Source organism: Perna viridis, chromosome 12 (genome assembly GCF_037379345.1).
Source record: "Perna viridis isolate PV_CMFRI_1.1 ecotype Kerala chromosome 12, ASM3737934v1, whole genome shotgun sequence".
NCBI lineage: Eukaryota > Metazoa > Mollusca > Bivalvia > Mytilida > Mytilidae > Perna > Perna viridis.
This window is the reverse complement of record NC_142456.1, coordinates 11,806,123-11,828,142: the sequence shown is the minus strand read 5'-3', so window position 1 is coordinate 11,828,142 and position 22,020 is coordinate 11,806,123. Positions and strand designations below refer to the sequence as shown.

Sequence of the window (22,020 nt, the reverse complement as noted above, 5' to 3'; positions counted from 1 at the left end):
CCTATCAGTATCAAAGCCCATTAAAGGATCCAGCATACAAGCGTTAATATAGCTAGGTTTATAAATTCTGCCAGTCAGTCGAAATCTATCCGTATAACAATCACGTGGCTGGTTCACGGCAAATTGAGCTGGTATATTATTGTTTTGTCTGGTTTGATTCGTTTGACACTTTACATAAACACAGAGTTACCGTAACACACATTTCCCATGACTTACATTTCCACAAATAGTGCCAAATAATGTTATCGACCGCTTGAGTTTAATTACTAGGTAAAGCTACTGCTTTAAAGGTTTATGGTGGAAAACACAACTCATAGCATGACATTAATTGGCACGGAGATGCACATGTTTCATGGAATTTCCCTATGGTAGTGACTAGTCCGGACAAGGGGTGGGCGTGGATTGCCCTAGTGGGGTCGTTCGGTGAGCATGCTGTGATGGGATATTGTATGTACGCTAGTGGAATGATTCACATTGCTTTGCTTGAGAGATTCCAAGCATCTTTATTGAGTACATCATGGATAACAGCGTTATTTTTATCACTAAATTCGTCATCAGGTATGATAAAGTAATTAATATTCTTTCCAAGTATTATGATATGATTTCCCTCTGAGACATTTCTGCCATTCTATACAATCAATTGATCTGACTTCTGTTCTCCTGTCTTCTGTAAAAAAAGGGGGGTTGTTCAAAAAGTTTCCGTGTACTTTACTCACAAATGTTGTGCTCACTATAGTCCAAGAAGGATTTGTATAGTCTAGAACGAGACATCGTCGACTTAATTGTAAGCATATTTTGACTATTAATTTGGGTTAAGAGGATTTGTGTACTTACCTCACTTACATGTACATTTGTACAAAAATGTACATTTAAAATTATAAGGGAGCGATCAATTTTTTAATAACTTGAATTATAAGTTTAATTATCATTAGCATAAATGAATATTAATATTTTTTTACATCAGTAAAATAATCCAAGTATCACGTCTTTTTTATTGAATTTTCCTATTAAAGGAACTACATTATCCCCACCCCCCATACACCCCCACAAGTAAATGAAACTTAATTTCTTTCTTTGTAATGCAAAAATGGTTATGGTGATTTAACTTATGGTCATTGATGATGGTTTTAAAAGTCAACTTAAAAACAAAATTTATATCTGTGCTGGCTCACAAATGGCTCGTAAAACCGCATGCTTGGATGAAATCATTCATTTAAATATTTCTATTCAGTATATAAAGTAGTTTAAATGAAGGATTTTGTTAAAAACACAAATATGTATTCCTCTGGGTAGCAATGTGTACCCTCCAATGTAGGGCAAATTCACGCCTCGTGAACTTAATGAATATTACTTTATACATTGTTCGTCAATACACGTACAAGTTTAACCTTAACAGTACATGTATCAAGGGCGGTTTAAATTATGATACATGTGATACATGAACATGCCATTTGGATTTACTTTGGTCTTATTATCTGCTTTTAAACGCATGATTCAATGATTCCGGCCTATAAGTCGATAGAAACAACATTATGCATGAAATGCGATTAAGAAATAATTCTGATTCGAGTCTGGTGCTAATCAAGCATACTTAGTTAAAACAGTAAAGAGAACACTAATATTTAGATGTTTTCCACCGTCAGAATAGTACAGGTACAAATGGAGGGGAGGGACCATCTAGCACGCTTCAAAATTGAATGAGCCTTTTTTGAAATCGGCAATTTAAATGACAATACAACGAAATCTCTTAAAGAGCTTTTATAACTGATATTATAGGAGGATTCAGTGCATGTATACTTATGATATGGCTGTGAATACTGTTAGAATATAACATACACATACATTTATTAATATGACGAAAACACATACAGTGGGTATACATGTACAGCATTAGTAAACAATAGACATGTCAATTAAGCTGGCGGTTAGTAACTTCAGTAAAATAGCGTCGTAATTAAAAGGAAATAAAGCAAAACGAAACACAAGAGCGTATAGTGACAAATAAAAGTTAAAGTGTACGAAGCAAAATTAAATAAATACAGTGTTACAGTAGTTGTACAAAAAAGAGTTAAATGAGGGGAAAGTTACTAGAGACTCGTTTTACAGATAAAGTGTTCACAGAGTCATATGTACAAATTCTAACTTTGGAATCTTTTACATATTTTAAAGACATGTAGTACACATAATTTAGAAAAAAAAAGTTCAGCTCATTACTTTCAAGTTTGAATGAGGTGTTACCAGAAAGTATTATGCACTCAAAGTCAAACGAAGAAAGATTATTTATCTATATATAAACTAAACTGGATAGGGCTGATATTGTTGATATCCCTCCATAAATCGTCTCTCTCGTTGCTGACGTAATCACGTGACATCAGTGAATGTTCAATCAGGTTGTGAAAAAATTTCACACTTATCGCAGAGCAATTTATCAAGTTCTAGTCTAACCATACAACAAAGGTCTATTATATATTTCATACTGTCACGAAGTTCAGGAAACTGCTAAAGAACTGTCCATGCTCTGTGTGGTTTAATCGTAAGGTGTATTGTAATGAACATGACAAAGCCGGGATCCCTCGAAACTCTAGTATACCATGGTGTTCGTTCAGTATTGTGATTTGGCTATTAACGATACTTGAACATTATCATTTAGACCAGAGGGTAGTTTGAAAAGTCTGCAATACAGTTTGTTAATCAGTATTTCAGAGCGATTCGGTAGATGTCAGGGATGAATCCAATTCGTTCAGATACACATGTTTATATTCCGTAAGTCTAATAAATATATACATTTTCACTTTGGTAAAGCGCAAGGTTGAAGTCTGCCAAAGAATAAAAGTTGCACTTTCATTCCTAAAAGACTAGTACATGTACATTTGTCTGAATGAGTACGCAGTGGGAGACCTTGTAGAATTTTACAGATAAAACGGTGAGCTCTTTCTTACATTAATAGTTCGGTTTGAGACAGTGTATTCCAAAGTTCACATCCGTAAAGTGCTTTACCTTAACACACATGGTGTATGATAGAAGAAAATGCCAACGGATTCAACATACATGTAGATGGATAGCATCTAGATTTCATAACAGACATAGCTGTTGAACGTGGTAGTCTATATGCTTTTGATGTTTGCTCCATATTTCTGAACCTAGAGTCGAGTAGGAGTCCGACATGCATTTGAGATTTCACATTAGGTACATCTATTTGACCGTTGTATAAAGCCAGAGACAATGGTGAAGTCAAAAGTATTGGGCCATGGGGTACACCTAGCTTTTAGAATAGTGGCCCATTGCCTTACAACAGCACCAATTTTTAATTGTTGTTTTCTACTATATAGATATGAAAATTATACATTGTATTCCCCAGATAAGCTATAGTAAAGCAGTTTATAGATCAGAATAGCATGGAGAAGACAGCCAAAGTCTATAAGTATTGCAGCTAAATATTCGTTTCGATCCGAAGTATGTTGCCTATTTTCTAAAAAGTATAAGCATTTGTTAGAAAACTACATGTAAGTCCTTTTTTAATGCGCACATAGATTTATCAAAATTACTTTCGTAGAATCTCGATTGTTATTCTACCATTTTAAAGGGAAAAGGAAGTTTAATTGAAAATCCCTCCCCCCCCCCAAAAAAAAAAGAAAAAAAAAGTGAAACAACTCATACTAATAACTCAAATTTAAAAATATGATTTCTGTATAAGTTTCATTTTGAGAAATTTCGCTAATAACTGAAATACATAGTAATCAAAATCGAAACGAGGTCACAACGAACTCCAAAAAAATCAACGCAAAACAAAATAGAGCATGAGTAACCCATGGAAATAACTCAAGCAAAAAATGTACGATAAAGAATGAGTAACCCATGGAAATAACTCGAACAAAAACTGTACAACAAAAAATGAGTAACCAATGGAAATAACTCAAGCAAAAACTGTACAATAAAGAATGAGTAACCCATGGAAATAACTCAAGCAAAAACTGTACGATAAAGAATGAGTAACCCATGGAAATAACTCGAACAAAAACTGTACAACAAAAAATGAGTAACCCATGGAAATAACTCAAGCAAAAACTGTACAATAAAGAATGAGTAACCCATGGAAATAACTCGAGCAAAAACTGTACAATAAAGAATGAGTAACCCATGGAAATAACTCAAACAAAAACTGTACAATAAAGAATGAGTAACCCATGGAAATAACTCGAACAAAAACTGTACAATAAAGAATGAGTAACCCATGGAAATAACTCAAGCAAAAACTGTACAATAAAGAATGAGTAACCCATGGAAATAACTCGAACAAAAGCTGTACAACAAAGAATGAGTTACACAAATAACAAAATACTAAACTATAATGCGTAACTCATACAAATCACCCAACCAAAAGCTGTACAATAAATCATGAGTAACTTACACAAATAACAAAAACAACTATAATGAGTAACTCGTGTAAATTACTCAAACAAAACTGTACAATAGAGCATGAGTAACTCGAGTAAATTACTCAAACAAAAGCTGTACACTAAATCATGAGTAACTTACACAAAAATAAAAAAAGCTATCATGAGTAACTCGTACAAATAAATCAAACAAAACTGTACAATAGAGCATGAGTAACCTACACAAATAACAAAAAAAAAAACTATCATGGATAATTCATACAAATAACCCAAAATTGTACAATAAATCAGGAGTAACTCGTACAAATAACTCAAACTAAATTTTACAAAAAATCATGTGTAACTCATATAAATCTCTCAAACAAAACTGTACAATAAATCAGGAGTAATTCATACATATAACTCAAAATAAACTGTACAATGAAGTATGAGTAACTCATACAAATAACTAAAAAATGTACAATAAATAATGAGTAAATCATTCAAATATCTCAAACTATACTGTACAACAAAGCGTGAGTAACTAATTCAAATAATTCAAAATAAACTGTACAATGAAGCATGAGTTACGCATACAAACAAATCAAACTATACTGTACAATAAATTATGAGTAATTCATACAAATAACTCTAACAAAATTGTACAAGAAATCATGAGTAACTCATACAAATATTCAAACAAAACTGTACAAAACTCATGAGCTTTAACACAGGCTAGTTATGAATCTAATGTACTTGTGTTTTAGTGGAGTCCGAGTTACTCATTTACTTCTGTTACTTTGTATGTATAATTTTAGTTACTTTATGTTCTTTGTTGTGTATATCTGTTTCCATGTCTGGTCTTTGTCCCTGGATTACATTCTTTTGATTACCGCTATAACCTTGGTTCCCTTGATTACTCTTTCTTATAACTGGTGAACTGTGGAATATTTTGGAAGGAAGCCTGACTGGTATTTATAAATTAAGTTATTATTGTACAAATGATTATATACATGTTTGAAAATAATTCTTTCCATAACCTTTCCTACACAGCTTATCAACGAAACCGGCCTATAGTTTGAGGGCAATGACTGGTCCCCCTTCTTAAATACAGCAATAACATTTCCCATCTTTTACTGGGAAGGAAATTTACATTGTTGCAATGACTTATTATTATATTTGAAGTCACTCTTATTCTTTTAATGCCTAACGCTTGCAAAGAAATAAAGGTGCGACCTTGTTCTTATATTTAATTGCTACGATGTGTCGTTTTAGAAGCACTTGTGTTCAAATGGTTTTGTACCCAGTCACGCTAAAATAGAAGTAATAAAATCATATTGCTTTGCTGTGCTGTCTTACGTAATGCAATTATCGTGTTCAACTTCTTATCATATTGCTTTGCTCCTTCGTATTTTGTGATTTAAAGCTTTGGAATAAAAATTTAAATTTGTACTTCTTTCTGAAAGGTTTAAATTATACAGCTCTAATTGAAGTGAGAGAACATGCTATCTACATTCATCAGATATATATTCATTTAACGAATATTTGCCTCACATCTGACGAACATTCTTCTTAAATCTTTATGTTTTGAATAAACCCTTCTCATATAGCAAATATTACCCTTATACATATATATGTTATTCGCCTCACATCTGACAAGAATTTTTGACAAGAACTTTAGATACCATAACGGAATGCCGTACTAACAAAATTTATTGTTACTACGCCAGCCGCACCTTCCGTACCAGCCGGTACTGCCGCTACGCTCCTCATATTGACTGCAATAATACCATACGATCTACATTAACCCTTTTGTCATTATGTATATAAAAACAGTTCTAAGTTAGTAAAAGTAATATCATATCAAACACTTCAAACCTTTGGAAAATCTGTGCGAATTTAAAAATGTGATTTAAAGTTTAACATTTAAGAAGTAAAAGACAGTCTTGAAACTAGGTCACCAAAATGACCATTAAAACTACACGCATTAGTAAAATTCAATACGGATTAATTCAATCTATGTAACCGAGGGACGTTGTATGATTAAATATTTACATACATGTACGACATTAATAATGCGTGCATGTATACCTGTTAGTTGAAAGGAGCTTACAGAGGAAAGGAACATATATTGCCAATTTAGTACATGCGTACTTTGGTTTGGAGTTTTGTAAAAGTAATGCTTTTATATTGAAAGGTTTAAGAAAAAAAATATGTTTATCTTATCGTTGGCATAAAATTGGCAATTCGGCAGATGAACGTTGAAAAGCAGAGTACTAGACTAAGTACGCTTACTTGTACACCTAGTCTATATTCACAGTTTTTGATAGCAACCATGTTTCTCAATAATTCTTTAGTTACTGTGTGTATTCTTTTAAGTATGATTCTGCCTAAAAACCAGGCAGTGGGTGATTCATCATATCTTAAGATAATCAATGAGACTGTATAAATTTGTTAGGTCCTAAAAACAGCCTTTTCTATGTTTATGTCATTGGATCTGCTACTACTTATCGTTAAATATTTTTAACTGGTTATAGTATCAAAGTTCTTGCGGGAAATTCCTGTACTTTTTCTGTAATAGGACATAACCAAAATTTAAGTTTTTTATATCTCCAGTGGACTTCTTTTATGGCGCATACATAATGATTTGCAATAAAAAAATATTTGGGATTAAGGAAAGTTTCTCGTCCCTAAATCGTATGGTCTCCTTCCTTTTACTTTCAAAATATGACACCAAAAAGCGAGAAAGATAAAAATGTACATTTGAAGTCACGCCGTGCATGCATGTGTAAACTAAAGATACATTGTATACATGTAGTTGCTATTGAATGGACCCGCTTTTCCGTTTTCTTTAGTTGCAATATTCCAATTGCATCAACGTCGATGTTTTGTATTGGAACCTATCACAGAACTGAGGTAGTTTCTCATGGTCTCGCTTACTGAATGTTGATATTTGGTCGGTTCCTGTAAAAGTTGACATGTCAAAGCGTGTACCAGGTAATTGGCAGAATCGAAATGCATAGGAGATAATCCCATACATTTGCTGAAGTAATAGTTTGAGTGACCGTTTCAAAACAGTAGCACAAACGTCAAAACCAAGGAACTATTTCCAATTCTGTTTCATGTCCTGTCACTTTAAGCATTAGAAGCGATGGAAAACAAATTAATAAGGCGCACACCATTGATATACAACAAGCACTATAATGGAGAAAATTTAAATAATTAAGGCAACGAAAGTTACTCGTGTAAAGCTCAATAATCCCACTATTGTCTTTCATTGATGCCTTATGTGTTATGTATAGTTACATATATTATGTTTGGCTTTTTGTTTTGTTTAATTTTAATTTCTAGTTGTTGGTTTTGTTTTGTTTTGATTTGTTATCCACAAGATAAGTATTGTATCTATACATTCAAGTAATCCAGTCTACTACATATACATGTACAAGTTATCACCCGGATAAATTTTGTACATATACAATCTATACAAGTTATCCCCGGATAAGTATTGTACAATCTAAACAATGTATTCCCCAGAGACAAATATAATTATTATACAGTCATCCAGTGGATAAATCTACAACTATCAATACAAATGTTACCCGGGTAAGACTAATATGATCTATATAGTTATCCAGTGGATAAGTCTACTACAGTCTATACAAGTTGTCCACTGGGTAAATGTTAGATTAAAAAACTGTTGTTTGAATTTTACACTTTTTACAAAAAGTGTAATTGCAATTGACTAAAATATGACTGTGAATCTTTCCATAAATGTTGGAAATGATTTAAGCTGTGTAAGACTTACATGGAGTAATGAATACTTTCAGAGATGACTTAAAATTTTTCAACAAGTGTCTACACACCTGTAAGTAAGCTCTAAAAGGTCCCGACAACACAAGTAATAAAAAACACGGTAACAGAACTATGACAAAAATACCCTAAAAAAGTAATTTAACGACACAAAGACATATCAATGACCAACATTTCATGACTGTCGCAAAAAATAAAACAAAAAAACAATTAACACAATCCACAAGTATTATTTTGTAATAATTTGTTACTACGTGTAAAAGCTTTACATGTTCTTTTTCTGGACATGTATTAACTACTGCTTTTAGTATACTATCAGTGCTTAAGGCTTATTGACAGATGTAAAACTCTACTATAATAGATGGACAGGGAGACAGACAGACAGACAGTTCGTTCAAAGATCTTGGACAGAGTTCAAATCAAACGATAATTGAAAATCTGCAAACGGCAGCTTCAAACTGTTTTTATTTTAAAACATACTCTTGTAACTCTGCAAAGTCAAGAGTGTGACACTTTCATGTAAAAGCGGAGTTCATAATATACAGAAATCTGTTCGTTCAGAGTGCCTTCAGACAATACCAGAATTTAACACCCTGGACATTATCTGACACTTGCCTGATCAAACATTGACCAGTTTAAATTATATAAATAGTATAAGTCTTCAGAAGCAAACTTCCGGTCTTTTGTTTTTATAAATTGATATAAGGTCCGTCATATTTCTTTCTCACTTCCTTACTGACTTTTATAATGACTTTATTTTATTTCAAAGGCCCCATAGCCAGCTTAATAATAAATAAATTCAGCTGTAGAGTAGCCATGATAGTGGGTTCCTTGCTTATGTCCCTTGGATTTGTGCTAACGGCGTTTGTTGAAATAGTCGAGCTGACCTTCCTCACCTTTAGTATATTTGCAGGTAAGTCTGTACTTTTGATAAATTACATCGATAGTTAAACTATTTGGTTAAAGTAATGTGGTGTTAAAAAAAATTACCAAAGCCTTAGCAGTGGGATGATTCAAATTAGTCAAATTCCACGACCATGGCCTAAAACAGAGACGACTATTTTGCTTTCTTGAATAATAAGCCGACTTGATTGTTCAATTGTACATAGGTTAACTTCTTTTACTACAAATATGAATTGAATGATGAATAATAAGCAATAATATTTACTATAAACCGTGAGAAGGAAATTTGTATTCCTAAGGTCATGTACAATGTATGTTATCTAGTGACTGCACGTATTTCCCTATCTTATTCTTTGTTTTTCACAAATTTTGTTTCCTTCAAAACTTTAATTTGGAAGTTTTAGTTTTTAAATCCGCTTCTAAAATGTGCACAGAAGATCATACAGACTATAACAAGTCGAGGAGCAAACACTGAAAATAAAAAATATAAAAGTTTAGCCAAAGAACTACACGAAAAACTTACTGAATCTAGGAGTGTACCGGTTATAGAAGTGTCTTTGCCCCCATAGAATGACCCCTGGTCATGGCATACTTGTGGTTTACGGGTACAAAGAAACCAAGAACAAAATATGTGTAATATACATGTACATGTATTATAACGTTTTATCCTGTAAACAGACTCTTCTTTACATTTTTTTTTACAATAAAATCTTCGTAATATTTGTCCTGTGTATTGCATGTAGCATTTTGTTCGCCAAGTGTTGTACCAATTCCTATAAAAAAAATCAGCTATTTAAGCATACGAAACAGACTATTTTTTAAAATCATTTACTTTTTACTCGAACAAAACAGAAGCGTGTTTTCGGTAAATCAAACATTTTCATAATTCTGAGGAAAACTAGTATAATGTCATATTGTCTTAAAAGGTTTTTGTACATTACTTTTTTATTCCTTTTGTAGGCGTTGGTCTTGGAATATGTTATAACACAGGAATTATTATCATTGCATTTAATTTCGAACAAAAGAGGAATTTGGCAGCTGGAATTGCAACTTCAGGTGGAGGAATCGGTCCATTTTTACTGACACCATTATTCCAAATCATATATGAAAAATACAGTTTCATAGGATTTTGTCTGCTTCTTGGAGGTCTTTCTCTACAAAACTGTGTATTCGGTGTTTTGTTCCGTCCATCAACTCTTGAAATCAAAATGCAAAAATTAAATCGTACTCGTCATAAAAAGGGTATAAAAGAATCTATAAAAGGATATATGAAAATAGTTCGAAGTGGGTCAATGTTATGCTTGTGTTTAGGTTACCTCTTAGCCAATATAAGTATATTTTTAATTTATATTCATTTTCCTGAATACTGTTTACAGACACATTCCACTAAAATGGAGGTATCGTACTTCCTTTCAGTGGCCGGTATATCCGGTTGTATATGCCGATTGTTATTCGGTATGGCCAACAACAGCCATGATATTAAAGAGATAGTTATGTTATTTGGAGCATTCACTATGTTGGGAGTAGGAACAACGCTTTATCCATTATTGAGTCAATATACGGCTGCTAAGGCAGTATACGCCAGTTTTCTTGGCGGGTATTCCGGGTTATGCTATCCGATACTGAACAGTATAGTTATTGACACACTTGGTCATTCAAACTTAGCTCACGGAGTAGGTTATCTTATGATCTATATCGGAGTTGGTACCTTGATAGGACCTCCTTTGGCAGGTACGTATGTCAGTACATGTTCTAAGATTTATGGGGAATGGGATAACATTTTTGATCAATTTTCTAAACACTCAACAATTTTCCAGAAAATTACATTATGGTAAAAATCAATAAGGGCTGTATTAAGGTAGATTTTTTTTGTATACAGATTATTATACTTATTATACAAAAATGACCTTGACTGAACATACTAAAACATTGAATATGAAAACAGATCACCGAACTTGATTCCGATATAATGAATATTACTGTAGGCAATTTTTACCGACATTAAATGGTTTCTTTCACGAATTGTAACTTTTTTGCAAACTATGGACAAACTGGTAGAATTTTTAAACAAATGGTATAACATTTTCTAGCCAGTATATATTTCTTTTGAAATAACTTTCCCGCCAATTCAAAAAAAAACCTTCAACTAATGCTTTTAATTTTGTCTTATTTTGCAAATTCTAAAGTAAAAAATTCTAACATATTAAGTTTTCATCATTACAAATGCTATTAATTATTGAAAACACATGTCTGTAAGATTTGGCAAGATGACTGAACTTCTGTGGGTAATCGAAACGCTATTTCGTGTTTAACATTAGTATGTATTTACTTTCTTCGTTATGTCTATCGATCTATGTAATTTGTACTTAAGAATGTGACGTCATAATTTGTATGTTTTTCTTCTAATTTTTCTTTCACACGACTCTAGAGTAAGTATTGTTTTACCACGGACTGGCCATTTTTTTTCGTTATTTAACCTCTCGCTATCGCTCGGGGTAAAACAACGCGACATAAACGGTCAGCCCGTGGTAAAACAAAGATGAAATGGAGTTTCCGTGGTTCTATTTCTCAAATAGTTAGGTAAGATTCTTACAACCATTAAATCTTACACTACAGGGTTTATAGTCAGTTACGGAGGAACCTATGGGCTTTCATTTGTTGTAGCAGGTATGTTATTAAATGTATTTTTCTTGAATTGGTCTGTAACAATCTAGGCGGCCTCAGGGTAGCTTGCTCGCTTCGAATGCGGAAGGTCATGGGTTTGATCCCCGGACGAGTCACACCAAAGACTTTAAAACTGTTAGTCACTGCTGGCATTACGTAACCTATGGGTATTACAAGAACATGTTCTTCCAAGCTTCTGGCGGAGGTAAACGTTCGTTCCGTCTCTTACTAAACGCTACAAACAGCGCCTTTGAAAATTCTCGGACATGCGTCACGATAGATCATTCACTTTTTCCCGACCTTGCGAGATTTAACCTCAAGGCTGATTGAGACGCCTCAAAACAGTCACACAATATGGCGTTTTTGTTTTTTTACTTTTGTTTTGTTACTTGAAAGAATCGTCTCATTTGCCGTACATATCTTCCTTGGGAGTTTGATATGAAACCCGGACAGTACCTGAATTTCTTTCGTAGTGATCTTGCACCATTTTAATCTGTAGAGAAAAACAGATGAGTTGCATATGTTGATATATGAACAATTTCAGAACAGTTGTAAACGACTTATTATTGTATTAAGGTATTCTATTTATTTGTGGAGGAATGTCAATCTATGTAATTTTTAATTCAATTTAAGGTATTCTACTTATTAGTGGAGGAATGCTCAGTTTAATAAGTGCAACATGTAGAAAAATTGGAGAACAATCTAACGAATTTACTGACAGAGAATTGACAGTGAAAGAAGACACGGAAGAGAAGAATAAAATGCTGTCCACTGATGAGTAAAAGAGAATTTCGTGTAATTACTCGTTAAAAAAAATGTGTTCATTTATTTTTGACAAAAATAGTGGGACAAATAAAGTCTTCCGGGGGAGGTGTTGCCACGGTAGTAAATCTATAGAACCTGATGTTTAGATGCAATATAATAGTTTTCTTCAAGTAGTATATTTTCTTTGTTTTTACGATTAATGTTAATAACGCTATCATTACTTTTATATATTAAGGGGGTAGACCTAGGGTATTGGATATAGCTCTTGAAATCAGTGATATATCTGTATCATATTCAATTTCACCAAAGCCTCTCAAGCTTTCGTTTGAAGTGGCATAAAATCAATCCAAGTTAATTAGATGCTTACATAATATTAATGTAAAATGCTGAATACAAACGTTCCCCAGATATTTAAGAGTTGTTTCCCATATGATTAATATTTACTTGTTTATCATCAATTAATTTGTTTCTCAAAAACATATGTTTTTCATACGTTTTTATGGTGTTCCAAAACGTATGAAAACATATGTTGAAAGTTTCATGTGTATACAATGTTTAAGAAACTTTCCATTGAAATTGTTGGTATTTTTAAAAGAAATAATGTGTTGCACTGTATATTTCGGTTGCTGCTTGTAGTCCCATATTCTCTGTTCCCAAATTTTATATTTGACTCAGGCATCATACATGTATCAGGGATTTTTATCGTGTTGTAATTGTTGTCTACATTGGTTAAAGACTAGGAAGGATTTTGGTTCTTTTTTATGTCTTCTAGCTTTTGTTAATCCGGTGAGATTTAGTGTTTATATTTAAATCTGTGTGTTTCATTCGATGCACTCGTATGTTTCAGTGGCCAACAAAATACAGACTCCAGGTGCCGGAATTTATTCACCGCTCATTGAAGGCCACCTTTGTTTTGTTTTGTTTTTTTTCACCTATCGAACGGGGGATAAAAGTTTTTTCTAGAAGTTTTTTTTATTTTTATAGGCAATTTTGCTTTAAATGAATACCATATCTAATGAATGTAATCCAGGGACAAGGACCAGACATGGAAAACAGACATACACAACAAAGAACATAAAGCAACTAAAATCATACACACAAAGTAACAAAAGCAAATGAGCAACTCGGACTCCACTAAAACCTGGGAGCATGAACCAGGTGCATCGGTAGAAATAACAACGGAAGAATAACGATTAGATTGTTATTTATATGTGCACATTTGCTTAAGTTTGATTTACATTTTTTTGTAATAAACTATATTTTATCATTTATTCCTTTAGTAACCATATTCTGAAATATTTCATTCAACTATAAGAAGTAGCAATACCGACTGTGCAACCTTGGGGAATTCATTAACAAGGCAGCACTGGTCACACTATAAGAGAAGCACCAAGAACAAACCGTTCAACAAAAGAGAACTAAATATTACGCACAGGAAAAAAAACATGCTGAAAAAAAAGGTTTTTAGTTTGACCGCGTGTGTGATGTGAGTAGTTAGTACACAAATACAGAAAAAAAAAAAAAAAAAAAAAAAAAATAAAAAAAAAAAAAAAAAAAAAAAAAAAACAACTCGACTCTCTGATGACTGCTCTGGTGGAATAACGGAAAGGACAGCTTTTACTAAGATTCGGTTAGTATTTAAGAGTAATCAAGGGAACCAAGGTTATAGCAGTAATCAAAAGACTGTAATCCAGGGACAAAGACAATACAATAAGGATACAATCTATGTTATGCCAACAAACTGCTATAAAATATAGTGTCTTAATTTCTATGCCAAGACCCTGGGAGTGAATCAATGTTTATACCAAATAGGCTTTCCATTTTGTTAAAAACAATTTCAGAACTATATCCCTTACGAATGAGCCTATTCAACGGATTGATTAACTTATTGTGTGTGTATCAAGCTTTCCGCTCTTTGTGTGGAATATCGCCGTTAAACAAAGGATGAGAGAAAACTGCACGTATAAAACCTTTACAAGGAGTGAGTGCTTTGTATCGGTAGAAAAAAAATTGTGAATATTTTTGCGAGCTTGTGATATCGAAAACATTGATGTAGTAATTTCTTGATCATAGAAAGAAACCCTTCGATAAAATCCGAAACATTGTTACAAATACGAGCAAATCGAACCAATTGTGGTATGTAAATCACATAACTATGGTGGTCACAAGGGGACGTCACCATCTAAAACGGAGAGTTCAACAGGATATACATCTTTAGTATTAATATTGAAGTCATCATTGTTTAGAGCCAAAATATCGTCAAAATATCTGAAGGTGTTATTAAATTTATCAACCAAATGTTGTTTGGAATGGTCTTTATTTATTTCAGCCATAAATTGTGATCCGTAACATTACAGAAATAGGTCCTTAATAAGTGGTGCACAATTGGTTCCCATGGCAATTCCAATAACTTTACGATAAACGGTTTTGCCAAAGCGTACGAAAATGTTGTCTAACATAAATTAGAGTGCTGTAAGCATATCAAAAGAAGTCCAATTAACGTCGTGCTTAAGTTTTTTGTTACCAAAAAATGAAAGTTAATTGGTAACCGTTCAAGAGACGGCTCTTCTGGTAGTACTCCAGAACCGGTTCTTAAATGTCCAAGTAGTACTGGAACTGCCTGAAGAGTTGGTTCTATTCAAATACTTTTCGTAGGGTCAGCTCGTCGAGAACAGTTTTAGAACTTTTTTTAAAGATATCAAAGAACCACTCTTCTTACAGTACTAGATTATTTTTAAGAGGCTAGAACATCTGTGCCAATTAGAATAAGACTGAAAGACAAAAAAAGACTTCAAGGGTTGATACATTTGGCTGTCATCGGCCCACATTTTTTGTTTAAAAATACTCATCCATAACGATACACAACCCAATGATAACCAGGTAAGCTCTAGATATATGTACCAAAAGCCAAAAGTGTGTATTATAATTTTATGATTATTTTTTTTTTAATTGGACATTTTTTGATACAGGATGAATTTGCTCATGTGAACTTTAAATAAAATGTCCATGTACAAATCAGGCACGCCCTTTGATGTGAACGGTACAAGGTTAATTCTATCAAGCCAACGTTTTGTTGTTGAAATGTATTGTTAAATTTATCATGACATCAGGAAGGACAGGGGTTGTTTGTAAAGTAAATGACTCAGAACATATGTTCACTAACGAATCAACTGATTTCAAAGAGATATATTTTGTTAATGCTTTTTTGTTTTATTTCATTCTTACCATTTCAGTATTTTATATATATATAAAAAAACAAAAACGAAAACAAAACAAAAAAAAATAAAAAACGAAAAAAAAAACAAAACAAAAATAAAAAACAAAAAAAAAAAAAAAAAAAAAAACAACATCCGTTTTAATTTGAGGAAACATGAGTTATTGATCTCTAATGGAATATTTTGTAACCAAAATGTCGCATGTGCCACCTATTGCTTGGGTCTTCCATGGATGACCTCTGAAATGCATGATTTAATTTTGCATAACAAGCAGAAGCATGCTGTGAACTACATGAAGTATGCATAACAGTCCTGTTGAAATGAATGGCATTCTTTTCATGATCATTTTTGATGTATATGTCAGTTTCAAGTGAATGACAAAATAAGATTACATACGATACCATTCAACAAATGTAGTAATCTTCGATTTATGCTAAATTGCACAAACTAGAGTGTCCATTGAATTAAAGGGAATTATCCTTTCCCGCTGATTAAATACATACAGATACAGCATTTGCGCTACATAAATTTTTAAAGTCATTTGTATTGCGGCAGAATGGGAAACTTATTTCCATCATTTTACCTACACACGTATTTCAGTTTTCATGTGTGTAATACATGCAAAATCGAGTATATGAATTGTAGTAGCTTTTAAAACCTTTCCCGTAACTAAATTAAACATTACTGAATGAATAAAAAACGAGTAAATAAAGTCATATGGTTCATGATAGATTTGTTTGAAAAATATTCACTAGATTAACAAAAACATCAAATGAATAGAATATAGTAATAAAACATGTATATGAAATCTTTTGCGAAGAATGGGGAGGGTAAGATGAAGGCGTACAGCCGGAATAAAAATTGAAAGTTTAGCATGTTTCTTTCACTTTTTAACTTTTTTCACTGGCTAAATTGAAGATTTAACATGATGCAAATGTGTCGAAGTTTGAAAACAGAATGTGGCGCAAACTCCACGTCTTATCTCAAGGAGGTAGGCCTAAGGTAAGGGACACAACTTTTACAAATCGTTGGAACGTTTGTATTCTACATTTTACATCATTCTTAGGTAAGAATCAAATCAACTTCGATTAATTTCATTCTGTTTCATATGTAAGCTTGATACTATTAGGTGAAATTAAATATGATACAAACATATCACTGATTTCAAGAGTTTTGTCCCTTACACTAGGTCTACCTCATTAAGATGATTTTAAGACTACTAACTAGATGTCCTCAAGTTACAACAAAAAATTAGGGATGCCTAAACTTACGATATCTTAAAAAACAGACAGGACCAAGATATATCCTATATTGTGCTAAGTCATGTCTTACTTTTGAGACACCTTTGTTAAACAGGACGCAGGTGAAAGTCACGTTAACAAAGAGAGAGTTTTATCTATGTATATAAATGCTTATTTTGGTGTTTAATATTCATATTCAATTCGAAATCCTTTGGAATGACGCAGCAAAAATTAATTGCATTTAATTACTTCAGAAAACAATAAAACCATGTATTTTATTGATGTAACTTAGAACAATCCGTCCCTCTTTAATGGAGCAGGTGCTTTAAAGCAATGATCTAGACCTCACAGTAAAGTATTCAGAGAAAACTGACTTTGCAATTTTACAAAAAGATCAAACGAGCACAATTATATTTAGCTGTTAATGGCAGGAGAATTTTTCACATTGTGCAATTAATTATGGCACATAAGGAATAATTTATTGCTAACATTATACAGGAGTAGAATTTTATGGTAATATTTTCTATTGCAAGGTTTAGACTATTTTACATAATCATTACCTTATTATTCAAAGAGAGAGCTATTTAAAGTAGTTTATATCATGGTTTGCATAATTAACCTTGTCAGTAATAAAGTGATCACGTGTCTCTTCAGCGATGGAAACATATGCTTCAACTACTTGCACTTTTTATTGTTATATCGACACATAATACAACAAAATAGACGAAATGGAAAGAATACATTTGAAACTTTGTAAGAAAATTTTGAAAGTTCGAAATACCACGCCTACATGTCACTATTCCCGACTTTTTGTCAACATTTATCTCCCTTTGGAGCAGGTGTCTATTCGGAACACGTAAGATTTTCCATCCTATATCGACGATACTTTAGAAAATCTCGAAAGTCAAAAGGGAATTTCTCGTTCTACTGACACTGCCATAAATTTTCTTTACCCGGGATACAAATGAAAATCATCCTTATGTAACCTACCAACAAAATGAAACACCCTGTAAATTTTAGAAACACCGTTGTGTTTGTCTCCTGGGGATTCCATTGTCATTCGAGTTACGTCTTTTTTCAGCACCCAAATCCGATTAGAGAGACTTCGAAATTATACCTGCTCTTAGGGAGGTAACGCTGCAAAAACAGGATAAAATATGGCTGCATCCCGAGCTCCACAAATAGGGAATAAATAAACGGAGGGGAATAAGGTCGATTTCCTTTTAATACCAGTATCAAATGTAGAATGGCATCGTTTTGGAACAACCTTCTGCTAAGCAATACAAAACTATCCTCAGTCATGTACCAAGTTATGTTAAAAATTATATTGTATAGACCCGGAAAACATCGAGTAGATTTGCTAAATCGATTTGATCATACTTGATTATAACTCTTCTGGGATGATCGAATTCCATTCGAAAAGCAAGTATAAAACTCAATGCCTACAGTGAAATTAAAAGATCAGTTTATACAGCATCGGCGGTCTAGTATGTCTATCCCAAGTCTACGCAACTTTATTCAATATTAAGAACTACTTTTGACCTAGAAAATTACCTGCTACATTGTACGCTTACAACAACCAGGCACTCAGACTGTTTATTTTGTAAATTCTGATGCTTAAATTACGTCACTATTCAAGCAGGGAGGCGGTCAAGATTTCCATGTAGAAAAGGGAACAGGCAATGAATTTCATTAACTGTTTACTTGCCAGGAAAGAGAAATTCTAGAACAGGCAAACATATATATATATACATATATACCGTTATTATTTACCGTATCCATATGAACAAAAATTAATTTATGAAGTGTAAGTGATTGTAAGAATCCGGCAAAATGAGAAAAATCAGAAACATGCATGTCAAAACCCCACCGATGTGACAATGTAATATCACTCAAGGATACTTTCTCTATTTGAAAATATTATGTGATTTCTGCATCACCGACTTTGCTCGGATTTTTTCAATAGAATGTTAGAAAAATGAGAGCAATCTGCCCTTGACAAGTTCATTTTCAGTGCATTTCAATGAAATTGTAACTCAATGCTCCAGCATGATATGGAAAATCTGGTCTATTTTTCCTTGATTCTGATAGTGAACATAGTCAAATGAAACTATCAAAATGGTGTTTTTTTTATACCATGTTTCACCATTGCCTGATTCTTACAGATACTGACACTTAAAACCATGCCGTACCTCGCTCATTTCATTTTTTGTGATGTAATTTTATTTACTTATGAAAACTCTGCATGCATTGAACAGTGTTGAATGTAGTTTATAATATGAAATGTAATGTAATAATTTGATTATGTTGTTATATGTCTCGTGCAACCGTGTGTCTTAGGTTTATCACATAAAGTATTGTATTGTCTTGACTGGGATAATCTGTTTGCAATATACTACAACATAATTTGCATTTTTCCATTTAATTAGTCTAATTAATCATGCACATATTCATTACATGAAATTTTTGACATACTTGTATTAATATTAATTAACTTTCAAGTTAGTACACAAATTTAGATAGTCTAAAGTCAGTTACATCTAAGTCGGAAAAACGCAGCTGAACACTATCAGTTTTTTGTCGAATTTGGGGGATGTGTATTCCAGCAGACCATGCACCGGAATACCTAGCGGAACGAAATGTGTGCTACTCTTGGCCGATCTTTTCCTACATTCCTATGAAGCCAGCTTTTTACAAGGGCTACTACAGAAAAAAGAGAAGCGAGTAGCCCGATTCCTCAATATCAGTTTGCGATAGATAATACATAATCTGAATAATCCTAGTTTCAAGGATTACCTTCATCTAATCTACCAAAATGAACTTGAAATTAAAGAGACAACAGATACATCTTCGTCTGTCTAATACCAAGACTTTAATTTGTACATAATACAGGACTTTTAAATCGAAACTTACTGACAAACGTGATGATTTTGACTTCCCTAAAAAACTTCCCCTTTTTTCAGATTGATTGATTGATTGTTGGGGTTTAACGCCCGAGCAGCATTATTTCATGTATATTCAGGCAATGAACATGAAATGGTTTGTTTGTTTGTTTGTTTGTTGGGGTTTAACGTCCGAGCAGCAATATTTCAGCCATATTCAGACGATGAACATGAAATTGATGATAAAATGAACATGAAATGATGAAATGAAAAAGGGATGGGACACAAGGACAATGGGGTCGACAAAATTTGATTGCCACTGGAAATAGAGAGAGGTGGGTAGGGTCGGGCAATTTAGCCTCCTGTGGCGGAGCCCTATTGTTCCTACTCCGGGAGAATACCACAGTAGGGTTCTTTAACGTGCGAGGAACGTGGCATCTTTCCCAACACGGTGCACCACTATGGTTTGCGGTCAGGTTTTCTGTATTATAGCCTGACAACCCCAGCATGTAACACGCCAGGGGTACCCCATTCCACCACATGGGGCACACATCCCAGTTGCTTTGTGGGCAGAGCGCCCTAGCTCCCGGCTAGGGTCCTGAGCACTATTTAGTCGCCTTTTACGACAAGCTTAGCGCTGCTGCAGGCCCATTCTTTTGACACCCGGACCTGCACGGGCCCCGTTTTTTAGTGACAATATACTAACATACATGTATCTTCAGCTTATGAAGTATAAATTTTAACAGCTGATCCGTTACTGTCGTTACTGTCTAGCATATGATATATACACAGACTATCTCTGTAGAGCGCGAATATGATCAAATAAACTTCTCAGTTAAGGGTTCAGCCTTTGTTAATATCATCACTAGAGGTTTTGAAATTTGGAGGGAAACGTTCAGCTGCTACCAGACAGACAATGGTAATTGTGTCCCAGTATGGTCATATTGATATTACTTGTATGACAAGAAAAAAGCTCGACGTGAGAAACGAGAGGACCCAGGGGGTGGAAAGTCGTCTGGGTAAGTTCATTGACAAGTTATTGCCAAATGTTCAAGAAATTCTCTATTTATGTACTCACCTGTTTCCTTTATACTATGTATATTGTAAGTTGCTGGGTGCAGGACGCTCTGACAATGTCATTAACAAGAACTTATTCGATTCTATGTTATGCAAGCTGAAACTTTCATTTTAATAGCTAGTTAATCCTGTCAGTCGTTTTGCAAACGATGCATTAACTGAAATGTTTAGCACAGCTAAAATAAAATATGTAATCTGCGGAGAGGAACAAATTTTAGAAAACTATTTATCCTTCCTATTTCATCACATTTACTACGTTAACATCATGATACTTTGTTAAAATGAATGATTTAATTTCGTCCTAGTGTGAATAATGTTTGACACGTGTAACGGAGCTGCATTATTGTTGCTCTATCATTACCGGATTATACTCATTTCCAATATCATGGGTGCCGCAGTTGGAGCAGAGCATGCTTAACCTTCTGGAGCACCTGATTTCACTCCCTGTTTTTTTTTTTTTTTTTTTTTTATTTTGTGGGAGTTCATATTGCTAGTGCTGTAGTTTTGAGTGTGATGTCTTGTTTCCTTTATCTTCAGTTGCATAATATATTATTTAATCTATGATCTTTTATTCGCTTTGCTATATTGTGTATGTATGCTATCTTTGTTTCATGGGTTCACGTTTAGTCCATGATATTTCATTTTGACGTACACTGCTGACACTTCAATATTTTTATCCGATATTTATGAAGACTTGAAAAACAGTGCACAAGCATTCAACTGTATTTAAGTTCACCTTAAGGAGGTAGTCCTATAGTAAAGACAGCACTCTTATTAATCATTGGAACGTTTGCATTCAGCATTGTGAATGCAAAAACCGGTTACGAGTTCATTCGTATAGGAAAAAGGAGAGAAATCGAAATGGTCGACCTACACACATCTTGTAATAGTTGAAAATCAAACAATTTTCATGTTTTATGGCAGGCAAAAAATACAAATCTACATAAGAAAAGATCAACTTTGTTTCTCTACTTAAGCCCTTGGCGGAAAATAATACCGTTCTAGCCTACCATATAACACGAGGTTATCCCAGACGACACAAAATGGGGTTATAGACTTGGGTGCAAAACAGATTAGGGAGTCAGTCATC

The 22,020-nt window shown here is 33.5% G+C and overlaps 1 protein-coding gene across 1 annotated transcript; it reads left to right on the top strand.

Annotated features, from left to right (window-relative positions):
- The first annotated feature begins 288 nt into the window (after positions 1 to 288).
- On the top strand, positions 289 to 14,084 carry LOC148601206 (monocarboxylate transporter 12-like). The gene is made up of 5 exons (XM_088556035.1): positions 289 to 558; positions 8,953 to 9,096; positions 10,047 to 10,817; positions 11,703 to 11,753; positions 12,384 to 14,084. Exons 1-5 carry the CDS (start codon positions 366 to 368, stop codon positions 12,530 to 12,532), a joined length of 1,308 nt encoding a protein of 435 aa, XP_088412161.1. The 5' UTR covers positions 289 to 365; the 3' UTR covers positions 12,533 to 14,084.
- The last annotated feature ends 7,936 nt before the right edge of the window (positions 14,085 to 22,020 follow it).